The sequence below is a fragment of the Musa acuminata genome, chromosome BXJ3-2 (genome assembly GCF_036884655.1).
Source record: "Musa acuminata AAA Group cultivar baxijiao chromosome BXJ3-2, Cavendish_Baxijiao_AAA, whole genome shotgun sequence".
Taxonomy (NCBI): domain Eukaryota; kingdom Viridiplantae; phylum Streptophyta; class Magnoliopsida; order Zingiberales; family Musaceae; genus Musa; species Musa acuminata.
In genome coordinates this window covers 31,139,521-31,152,002 of record NC_088350.1, presented here as the reverse complement: position 1 = coordinate 31,152,002, position 12,482 = coordinate 31,139,521, and the positions used below count along the sequence as shown (strand labels likewise).

The window sequence follows — 12,482 nt, the reverse complement described above, 5'->3', positions numbered from 1 at the left end:
AATGCAAAATTAAAATGCCATGTATAGTCCTTGGAATGCTTTGGATGGATAACTCATTGCTTATACATGCAGAGAATCAGAAAGCAATATCAAAATTCATAATGAGTATTGAAAACTTTATATTGATGAATAAACACATATATTAATAATGAGGTGTTCCAACACAAGCTGATGTGATTTGAAGTCTTCCGCAACCATTGCAAGGTCAAGTTAATGGTCCTGTTCTTCCATTGAACCTGAGTAAGCAGAGACATCAGTTTATGGTTTAAATGAGACCCCTTCTCATATGTTGTTTCATGACTTTGTCAAAACTTAGACCTGTCCAAGGTTTGCATGATGCTGTCATTGAAAATATCTCTCCAAGTTCAAAAAAAAAAAAAGGAAGAAAAAAGAGAACTTGCCTAGAATGATTTGAAAGTTTCTAGATTTTGAGGGTGACTGACATTAAGATATATATATATATATATATATATATATATATATATATATATATATATATATATATATATATATATATATATATATATATATATATATATATATATATATATATATATATATATATATATATATATATATGTAGGATTTCAGATAAGTTTATATAGTAGAAACATTTCAATTCAACATTGCACCAAAATCTCACTTGATTTCTTCGGCAACTTGCATGGACAACATGTTGGAAAGATCGAATTATTTTACTTCAGAATCTTGATGAGGATCATACTGCAAGAATATTGTCATTGAATTATATGGGTGTTTGTCAACCAAATGATGCACAGACCACACACATGTGCTCTGGGTGATCAAGTCTCCCCATCATGATGATTAAGCTGGAAGAGAAATGTATAGTAAATAATATTCATGAACAATTAACCCCAGAATGTAATTTTTCTTGGGTAGAATAGCAGTCAGAATCACGATCGATTTAATTTTTGCTTTTCTATCAGATGATGGGTTTGCAATTAATTCTAGTCCTCAGAGTCTTTCTCTTCCAGGCAGGTTATGGACTTGTTTAGGATTTCGTGGTTGATATCAGAATATAAATTACAATAGGAATTCATCAGTAAATACCACACATAAGAGGAGTAGATAAGCTTCATAACGAAGAATTATGGTGTAAAGGACTGTGTATTGCTTGATGAATAGTGTTATTCATGTTGATTGTCCTTTAACCATACTCGTGAACCAAGTTGATTGTCCTTGAAACATGAAATGATTAAGCATCGTGACATCAATCGATCAATGTTGAAGCTTGATTCTCTATCACGTAAAAGTTAAAGTGATCGAATACTTGAGCTCCCTAATTCGGTGCCGCAGAACTAGAAGTCATCGTTGGAAATGGAGATACGGCAGGCATTGTTCATGTCCCACCCTGTCTTGTCCTTGAGAAAACTAGTTTGTTCTTACACCTACCTGTTCGCTGCACCTTCCTGGCTATGTCCATCAATCACACATATCTAGTTTCTCCATAGACCAAATCTCGTCTCTTTGGCAGTCTCGTTCCTATACATACAGTTCTTCCCTAGAGGCAGAGCTCGTGCAAAAAGTACAGCCATGAAATAAATGTAATCCTCGAGATCAAAACCTCACTGTGCTTGATGCTGCAAACCAGTCTCCAGTTTCGAGCAGAAACTGTGTCTAAGCTTCACTTGTAGCTGCTTCCCATGCTCTTGTATTTTTGGATGGAAATCTGATCAAAGAGAATAATTATTGATGGTAGTAGTTGCATACTTGATGCTGAATCCATTGCATGAGTGGATATATAATAACTAAAAGCATGCGTACTAATAACACAGTGAAATTTCTCAGTGCTCATATGACTCTTTTACTTGAGACACTACAGACGACAACCTTTGGGCGATCCTTTTCCGGCAAACAAGCAGGGAATCCACATACTAATTTCTGTACAAAATGAATGGCTTATCGCACCTAATCATTCCTTGCTTTAGTTGATAGGAGGATCACTCGGCAACAGTTAACACGACAAACAAAAAGGTCAGACGATGCCAAAACCACTGGCCGATCAAAAGAAAGTACTCACATTCGTAGCCTCTAGTCTTCGGCACGCATTTTATTAGACTGCTCGGGGCAGATACCCTGTCGCGCTCTTAGTCCTATACAATAGAAAACTATCATGTCACTTTATTGGGGCTAAAATATTCCGCTGGCAACAGGTTACGGACTTGGCTGCTTCGAAAAGGCTCAAAGGAAGACATTAGGAGAACGGGAATAAATGACTTATAATTCAGCTCATGGAGTTGAGGTACCATTCGCGAAGACACACAGTCATGGGTGAACTGTACTCGGCTTCGATCCAACTTGCTCGGGAAGAATGAACACAAAATTCCAACCGACACTTGTGAGCCTGCTGGAAATCTTAGTTTATTGCTCCTCCCTCTGTTTCTTTATTCCAACTGTAGCTTTGCAAACTTATCCAGAAGCCAGACTACGAAGTTGGCAACTTTCATTAGCATCTCATCCTGATCATAATTGCAGTACAGAACGAGATAAAAGAGAAAATTTACTCGAGCATGAGTCACGTCGTTGGGTGCAAAGGCATACATAGAAAGGAAGAGTCAAATGCAATGTTTGTACCAGTGAACAAAACCAAACACGCTACTTACTACCGTTCATCCTCATGTTTCGACCAGACTAAATGAAGAGTCGACGCCGTGACCGAATGGCATAGAATCATTTGCGATGGACATTAATTAGGATCAGAGAGTCTATTATTTGAGTTCCGATCGAGAGGGGTTCTATGCCAGTGATCGAAATGGTGCAACTTGATATATCACGCTGGATTCATTCCCGAAGAAGAACAAGAAGTGCAGTCAGTGATCATAAATCTGTATGCGTCAATGACACTTTTCTTCGAGGAAAATTCATCTAACGAGTGGTTGATTAATTACCCAAGGCCTCGGTTATGGGGTTGCTTTCGTTTGTGGCAAAAGATCTCTCGTCATCATTGTGTGGCATCAACAATGTCAACCCTGCGGACCAAGAACATTTGCTTCCCGATAACAGATGGAAGAAAGACGAGAAGTCTAGCAGATTAACAAGGACAGAGAGGAAGACACTGGTCGGACAGGACACGGTAACTGCGGCAGACCTAATCCATGACCCAATCTTGAATACGTGACATCAAGATTCCGAACAGCATTCCCTGTGCAAGACAAGACAATCCCCACAAATGATGGTTGAGTCAAACAAGCAACTCTTTTGTTTACCATACATATTCTTTCTTCTTTCAGGATGAAGAATTAACGTATAGCCTTCTCAGGTGATTGAAGGAATGGTAGTCGTGGAAGATGTAAGCCATGTCGAAAGCATGGAGCTGTGTCCATGAGAGGTCCTTGTATTCGGCGATGGCCCAATAAATTAAGTGCTACTTGAGATCCATCGATCAGATAATTCCTAATGATAAGGTTTTATCCTCGTTTAGCACATCAAATTGCTGCATTAGAATTACGTGGTTGACAAAGTAGGTTTCTATGACAAATGGTGCAGTGTGAGAGGGGCCAAACCCTACTGGTGGTGGTGTATTAAAGAAAAGCTAATAGTAGCCACTCTAAGCCAAGGAATCAGAAATCACCACCACCTACCGCGTACAACTACCTCAGGCTTTCTCTGCCTACATCTTTCATAGGGTAGCAATCCTTCCTCCATGTTTCCCCCGTTGATCGCCGGCGCGGAGGAGGCAACCGTGTAGGGATCTCCTATTTTAAGCTCTTTGATCCTGTTGTTCTTCGGTAATACGCAGTGCTATGGAGCGGAGCAAATATTGGATGTGGAGTAGAGATTTGAGCGAGAAACCCTCGATTGGTTCTCAGATCCGTGAAGCGGTCCCTGCGGCCACCTCCTCGTATGTCCATCATGCGACGTGGGAAGAAAGAGCCTTCGCCGAGGACTCCGCAGGCCACATAGGGGGTTACATATGGCCGCCGAGGTCTTATTCTTGCAGCTTTTGCAGACGAGAATTCCGATCCGCGCAAGCGCTGGGCGGCCACATGAACGTGCACCGGCGAGACCGAGCAAGGCTTAAACAATCTTTGAGCCCCACCGGCGATGATAGCGATCATGACCGCCCCCATCATTCCTCCCAAAGACCATATATGCCCTCAGCATCTCCTCTCAGTCCTAGGGTTTCAGCGGCATCCACCCCAGAAGTGAGTACATATGCCTTGCTTTCTCCTTCCTATTCTTCCTCGATCGTTCAGGAGAACGAACCGGACTCCTGCTTGGATCCGGATTTGAAGCTCGGCAGTGAGACTTTGAACCTAAGAGATCTAAGTAAAGATGACGAGGAACACCTGACCGTCAAGAAAAGACGAACCGACCTGAAGTGCTCCTCTATCTCCATGAGAAGCTCTATGGCCGTCCAGCAAAAACTGCCTTGCCCTGTCGAAGAATTAGATCTTGAGCTTAGGCTGGGACAGAAACGCAAACCGGTTATGGTCGAATGATGTAATTGTATTTTGATCCTTGTTGTTGCAACTCTGCATCTACTCTTTTATTCTTTGTCTAATCGTGACCTTTCTCGTTTGTTGATGTCTTTCGTTTCATACTTTGGTCGAAAGCTTTTGCAATTTTGATCCGACACTGTACGAGTGAAATTTCGGTTTCATGAGCACCCGTAAAAGATGATAGCCTAATAATCATTTTGATCATCTTGAAACAATTGAAGCTAAGGAGAGCTGTGATTTCTAATGATGATTTGATTTATTCTTCTTTCTTCCTTCATTTTCTTTGGATACTTCAAAAGCTTGATTCAGTAACATAGGAAGTCAAAAGTAGTGCATAACCACAATATTTTCTTCCATCTTTACATCGAAAATAGTGCATGTCCTCCTGTCTTCTTAAGCTAGCTTACAGGAACATGATTCCTCATTTTTCTTCGATGTTAGGGCAATACTCATGTTATACGGAAACAAGCATAAGGAAGCAACTTATCTGGCCAACTATTATCAATGAAAAGGAAACAAGAACAAAAAACTCTTGATTACCAATCATCTGCATGCACAAAGCATGACAAACAGAGAAGCTTTCCTTCTTAGACAAAAAACAAACAATGTATACAACTATGTTTTTAACCCAGCAAGGAACATGGTCACTAGCAAGCAACAATGTCTCACTATACCCTCTACTGTATGGATTAGAGAAGAAACTTCATCTGATTACAATTTAATCTACAAAAGCTATAAATGTGTGTTTTTCAGAGAGAGAGAGAGTGTGTGTGTGTGTGTGTGTGTGACAGTCATATTATTCACACACAGAATTGCATGGGAGGTGGTGTGGTTGTCCTTTTCACTGGTCACCACAGAGTTCACAAACTGACATATCAGTAGTAAGAACAAGATCACATGCTTATAAGTCTACTTTAAACTATATAGAGTCTGGTGAAACAGGAATTAGATTCCCCTTTCTCTGATATCTCCAGCATAATTAAACCTGCAGATCTCTCTGAACAAATCGCATCTGTTGGCATTCTTTAACTTATTCATTTTCCCGGGCATCACGACATCTCAATTGCGAATCCTAAAGGAATAAACCCAGCTGCTTCTGTCTCTTCTCTTGCATGTCTTATTGCCTTCTTTTCCAATAAAGATCTCTATGTCTGCATCACATTTTGAGAACACTCTAACTTCAATATGATGACAAAAAACCCTAATAATTCTTAGCCATAGCTCAAGAAAGTGCTTGAAACTTAACAAGCATCAGAAGAAATCTAGGTTTTAACGAGCTTGGCATGCCAAGTTGGAGTTGCATGGTCTACTCGAATTAAAGAACAAAAAATGGATTTGTTTTATTAGTGAGCCTTCCTCGAGTCTTTTGTAAGGCAGCTCTATGTGGTGAAGCACTGGAGCTGAAAACAAGTGCGTTAATTAGGCCAAAGAATAACTAGATTTTAGCGTAAAAGATGGGCGTCAAAGATTTGGAATGGCATGGTCTGGAGTTGAGTTAAGGACAAGTTTGTGGGGGCGTAGACAAATCTTAATGAGTTTGGGAAGAGAGCGATACAGGTGCAGGCCGATGACGATCACATGGGTGCAAGAGAAACAGAATCCAGCAACAGCAACAGGAGACTGCCTGGGGACTTGTATGAAGAAGACGATGCAATTCTCTGGGCCTCGTCCTGGGAGGGTTGCAGCAAGCCAATAAGAGTAATCTTTAATTAATTTATGATTTGAGAATCAATTATAATAATCTAAAATTTTTCCTTTAAATATGCATTACCTCAATGAACAAAATTCTCCATGGTATCAGAAGTTCTTTTATCTCAAGTAAAATTTATCCTTCTTCGTTATTTAACGATAGTAATCCCTCTTTTTTGATATACCATCGCGATTATCCCACTTGTGGTATTCCATCGTCTCTCCTAGATGCATTCTACTTGGCGATCTTCCTCACATGTCAAACTCCCAAATGCGAACACCAATCGTCGCTGTTAATCTCATCGACGTTGCTTCCTTTAGATTCTCTTGTTCTTTGTATCTCCACATATGTCTGTCTCTTGGTCTGCTACGTATCCCAACTCGTGAAGAAGCCATCCTGATAGTTCTTCATGATCGATACTTTGCTCCTCACTATCGGTCAAGGCACTAGTAGATACATCTTTTCCTCGACGTCGGCGAATTCCACTCACGTAACATACATGTAGCACGTACACTATAAAGTTGGTTCTATCACAATCTCACATCGGCCAACCTCTTTCCTTTGAATGACTCATCATCTCATCATAAGCAATTGCCCTTACTCCCACTATAAGTGACCATTACTACAAGAGACTAATACAATAAACTAACGACAATGATAATTTGAGTACGTGATTCATCAATGTTATTTAAAAAATTATATGATAAATTAATTAATTAAGAAACATATTTAAAATAAAAAAAAAGATGGAACTAGCTATATTCAATCGAAAATCCAAAAAAAAAAAACATATGATCTTATTCGACCATTTATTGAAGCTTGTACCATGATTTTCTATCAATGTTCATGTAGGATGAATAATATATTTTCATAATAAATAAATAAATAAGAATTAAATTATTTTAAAAAATAATTATCATCTCATATCATTCCGGCAAAAGAATTTAATTTATTGATCCATTATACTGTTCCAAGCTTTTTTACATTTTCAAATATGAGAAAAATATTACGAAGATAAAAGAAAATTACAAATGCATTGAGTCAAAATATATGATCTGTTTCCTATGACAAAGACTACTTAGATCCGAAAAGAGATAAATTTATGATAGTTTAAAAGAATTGATTCTATATCGGATATGTGCAAAACCATTAGCTCGTATACGACTTGGTAGAGCAAATCTACAAAAGTACATGTGTGGATCATCATATTGCATGTCACATGGACACATAACGAGCAAATTTATTACAGTATATGAAATCATGTGAAGCATAAAAAAAACACTTGGGAGTATATATTGGTGCACTCGCATGCATGCGTGCATGCGTGCGTGCATGAGTGCTCCTCGACTCCATACTATAGAACGTGGGATTAACTCCTCTTCCTGTCAAACAAAGTTTCTTCTGCTACCTCTTATGATATGTGCACTTGTAGGCTACATCAAAGAATTGATGCGTTAAGATGAATTGAAATTTGCTGTTTAAGAGATGAAAAAGAATCGAGTTAAATAGTCAGGTTACTTTGGTGCCCAACCACCATGTCTATTAGTCTTAATCAGTCCAAACCATATGATTTGGAAGACAAATCCATATAGTAGAGCATCATCTCCTACTATAACATCAGCCTCATCGTTTAACATCAGTATTGGCAGGAACAAAGAATTCAAATCTCTCCTCCCTACTCACATACCATAAATGAGCCAATCAAGAAGGGACGTGATTTCTAATTCACTCATTTTGTTGCGTACGAATCCTCTCTACTTCGTTTGGCGAACCGCACGTCCCAATCCTAACATGTCTGTCTGTCTCATTAATTGGTCCTCACTTGTCATCACCAACCTAATAATGCTGTGGCTTACACACTTGAAATGACAAACCGAAAAGAGATGGCTGTAATGCCGCGTTGAAACTTCTCATATAATTGATTTGGCTCATCTGCTGGGACACTTAATCAGATTTAAGTCTGAAAGGGCTCATCTCAGTTCTGTATGCATGCTTTCGTGTATTGATCTGAATCCAGATTTGATGAATAGAAGCAGCACTTACAGGTGAACTTCGTTAACGTTAAAGGGTGTAGTTAAATTTGATTAAAATTAAATTAAGAGTTTAGCTAAAGGACAAGTTCTTATTTCATTGACTTTGTGGTTTAGGTCTGTAAATAAATTGTCTTATTCACCACACCCAAAAGTCAAGAGAGAGGTAAAGCGTTGGTGCAAAAGCCGAGCGTGAGGTGCTGTTAAGTGCTATTCCGTAAATCTTCAATAAATAGAATTTTTCTAAAATTTATTTTAATCTTTCTCTCTTCTATCTCCTCCAACTTTGTCTTCTACAAAATTTATTTAAAAGCCAAAAAAAAAAGTCTAGAGAGAAAAAATTCAAAGAGAGAGAAACTATAAGAAAAAGAAAATATAAGGAGAGAGAAATAATAGAGAGAAAAATTCTTAAAGCAATGCTCATGATACCGATAAGAAGATCATCCACGTGGATTCTTTCAATAATAAAATTCAGTCTCAAATTCATCGATTCACTGACAAGAATTATAATAATCGGAGCATCCGGATGAATGTATTTTTTAAATATCAATATGTTTAAGATATTATTGATAAATATTTTACAAGGCCTAATAAAGAAGATGCTGTTTATCTATTGTGTGTATTTTTAAAGACAGAGAGGGTGAGATACTGGTAAATACTATTGTTTGTATTTTTAAATATTTAAATATTTTCTTTTTCCTTTTATTTTTTTAAATTTTAATAAAATTTCTTTGACGGATGCATCAGATGTACTTTGATTCAATCAGATATATTTGTTATTTGATTGTCTAATAAGAAACCTAATGCAGTAACATATTTTATGATTGCGATGACCATCACAATGAAAAAAGAGAGAGAGAGAGAGAGAGAGAGAGAGAGAGAGAGAGAGAAGGTTGTCCGTTTGTCCGTTCATTCATGCGAAAAAATAAAAAGCTGCAGCACCAATTGGCGTCGGAATTCGTGCTCGTGCACTGGGAGTTGCGTCGGGGATGGGAAGATCAAACTCATGCACGTAAGCAGCGGGGTGTCAGACGCCGCCGCCGCTGTGCAGAGTTGAGTGGAGAAGGGTGAAGCGAGATGAAGTGAAAGCCTCAGAACTCTCGTCTCTGTCGGCTGGCGAACACTGCCATGCACACTACCTTTGCCTTTACTTCTACTCTTCAGCCGGAGCGAGAAGAAAAGGAACTGTAAAGCTGAAAGCTCTCGCATTCATTTGCCGAATTCATCAAGTTGCATTGCAATCAATTATTAGTTTTTGTTCTTCCGATTTAAGCATAAGATATATGCTCATTCAACATCCTTCGCTTCTATCTTCACTCAAAGATTTTAAATTAACAGTGGATTAATGTGATTAGCATTAATTAATTTGAGTTTTAAAAAATAGAATTTATAAACTCTTCTTACCATCATAAAATGGTTTTCACAGACATGGCTGTCTAATGAAGGAGCTTCAAACTCTCCCTTAAGGGCTTTTTCCTCTATTATGTGTATTAATGTAATTAAAATTAAATGATTGCCACTAGACTTTGTGGCAGGTGATATCACTCAGTAAAGTTTTCAGTAGTGACCACTCCTTGTTGGTCTCTCTCTCTCTCTCTCTCTCTCTCTCTACAAGAATGGATCCTCTTCGGAGAATTGAGACAAAGTGCACCATCAAATCAATTGGACGAGATGTCCACTGACCACAATAAGTCTGTGTGTCCCATGTTAAGCGGCTCATCTCTCCGGCCTCTGCAACACCAATGGTTGTCTCTCCGTTCACGGCCCAAACGTCTCACTTGTTGATCTTGTGATTGGAGAAAGCGCCGGCGCACATGTAGGGCCACGAAGACGTCCAGTAACAGGGCAGGTAGGAAAGAGGGTAACACATACAAAGGAAGTGCTATCATCGTGAAGGAAGCTAATCGTACGTCTGCAATAACAAGTGTAGCATGACGCCACTCCAAGTTGGCGAATCATAGTAGTGGATGAGGTGTCAATTCGAGCTGTCAACTCGACCAGCCAATCGTGGAGGTTAGAACGGGCCCACTGTCCATGTAGCAAGAGTTGGCAAGTTGGGTAAGGGTTGGGTGGGTAAACATGAAACCAACGCACACTCACTGTATTTAACTCATTCGCTTCAAATATATATATATATATAACTCAATTATATTTCTGTTAATTTAGACTTAAACCTTTTGATTCAATAGTTTTAAATTCAACGATCAATAGATCAATCATCGATCGAGATGTTTCTTAGAAAACATTCTTGCCAAATTAAGAATTATTGCAAAATTGAAGAATCAAAATTCTCCATATTACATAAATTATGGTCAAAGGCTTCAACTGTAGTCTCCAAAGAAGTAGTCTCGAATCGTCGACATGATTTTTCCTAAAAGTGACTCGTTACGATAGGAAGAGTTGGGAATGCAGAGACAATGGGCGACCGAAACCGGCACCCAACCATTGAATTCTAAGGAAGACCGCAGTGCATCGAAGACGTAGTGCAGTCAAAATATCAACGGAGACCGACGAAGAAATGTATGGAACAGCTCTAACAACTGAGATGGTCCTCTCCCTTCTGCTGCAATGATGAAAGGGGATGCGGATAGAGAAGAGGATAGCTTTTGATAAGCGGCAGCAGCAGCGCCACCGTCATCATCACCACCACCACGAGGAGTCGCTTTCTGATGTGGGTTGAATCCTGTACACTCTGCAAGGGCCCTTTAACAAGAAGGGGAGCACCTCTTCTTGATCATTTTGTTCATCATCACTCCTCGTCGGACCCGTTAGCAATGCAACTGATGAAGCCTTTAGCGTAGTTGTTTGTTAGGAGATTCATGCGTTTCGGTCCTCTTCCTTCTCGATCTTTTCTTCCTAGTGTCTCGTATGACCTAATGTCATCATCACGTCTGAGAGAAGCAACCAAAAAAGGAAGGATGGAAGTAAAGATGACAAAGTGCTCATTGATCCGCATGAAAGGGAGTAAAACTTCAAAGGGTAAAAAGTTGCAGAGAAGTACAAAAGAGGGAGAAGTGATGACTATCAGAACGACATAGAGAACCTATAAGAGACCCGTCTCTGATCTCAGTCTTTCTTGTTCGTCTTCTCGCAATCGTGCTCCTACTTGTCTGAAGAGCTGGCGTACCGGTGGAGGAACGGAGATGAGGCGATGGGAGCGGTCGATCCCAGGGTCACCTCAGCAATCTCCGCCTTTCTCCTTCATCTCCGAAACCCCATCAGCACCATCGACCACCGCAACCACCACTTTAATCGAAGAGACCGAAAGCCGAACACCAAAACCACCACGACCACCAACAGCAACGGCAGCAACAACCACCCCAACGAAGACGAAGGAAATGCCGACGACCAGTCTACCGGTGGCCTCGAGGTGGTCGAGGGTGGCCCTGGCAGCCGAGCTGGCGGCGCCGCGGGCCGCCGCTCTCGAGGCCGACCGCCAGGTTCCAAGAACAAGCCGAGGCCGCCCGTCATCATCACGCGGGAGAACCCCAACGCGCTCCACGCCCATGTCCTCGAAGTCGCCAGCGGAACCAACATCATGGACGCCGTTGCCACCTTCGCCCGCCGGAGGCAGCGAGGGGTCTGTATTTTGAGCGGAAGCGGGGTCGTCACTAGTGTCACGCTTCGCCAGCCTGGAGCGCCGGCCGGGGTAATCACGATTCCAGGCTGCTTCGAGATCCTTTTTCTTTCCGGGTCTTTCCTCCCGACGCCATCGCCGCCCGGCGCCACCGGGCTTGCAGTCTACCTAGCTGGCGGCGAGGGGCAGGTGGTGGGAGGGAATGTTGTGGGCAAATTGGTCGCCTCGGGCCCGGTGATGATGATCGCAGCCACATTCTCGAACACCACATACGAACGGTTACTGCATGAGGATGAAGAGCCAGCGGCGGCGGTGGCTCAATTGGGCACAGAAGGATTGCCGCAGAGACCGAGAGGCAATGAAGGCGGCGGCAGATGGTCATCGCAGCTGGCGCATGGGCGATTGGATCCGGCGTCGATGTCGCTGTTGAATCTGCCACCAAATCTATTACCTGATGGTCAGATTCCCCACGAGGTTTTGGGCGCTTGGGCTTCCGCTGCAGCTCCTCGGCCGCCTCCATCCTACTGAGTCTCATCGCAGTGTCCTGCTCCTTCATCATCTTCATGTTAATGTCGTTGCATGCTCTCTTTCCTCTGTAAACACATTTACTAGTTGCTATATTTTTCTTGTGATTTTATTTAATTCTATTCGCATACTTCCAATCACAATAAAATGTCGAAAATACAGCTACATATATGCCTCGTAGAATCCCAGTTGCCTTA

The 12,482-nt window shown here is 40.9% G+C and overlaps 2 protein-coding genes across 2 annotated transcripts; both read left to right on the top strand.

Annotated features, from left to right (window-relative positions):
• Positions 1–3,734: 3,734 nt before the first annotated feature.
• Positions 3,735–4,597, top strand: LOC135630838 (transcriptional regulator SUPERMAN-like; the record flags this gene model as incomplete). The annotated part of the gene is made up of 1 exon (XM_065138069.1): positions 3,735–4,597. A coding segment is annotated over one exon (729 nt), but the record flags the coding sequence as incomplete, so codon positions are not given.
• A 6,077-nt stretch (positions 4,598–10,674) lies between these two features.
• On the top strand, positions 10,675–12,450 carry LOC135631275 (AT-hook motif nuclear-localized protein 23-like). The gene has a single exon (XM_065138805.1). It carries the CDS (start codon positions 11,335–11,337, stop codon positions 12,286–12,288), a length of 954 nt encoding a protein of 317 aa, XP_064994877.1. The 5' UTR covers positions 10,675–11,334; the 3' UTR covers positions 12,289–12,450.
• Positions 12,451–12,482: the final 32 nt, after the last annotated feature.

What these genes read in the sequence shown, in the direction of transcription:
- LOC135631275 (XM_065138805.1), top strand. Translation starts at nt 11,335, where the DNA reads ATGGGAGCGGTCGATCCCAGGGTCACCTCAGCAATCTCCGCCTTTCTC.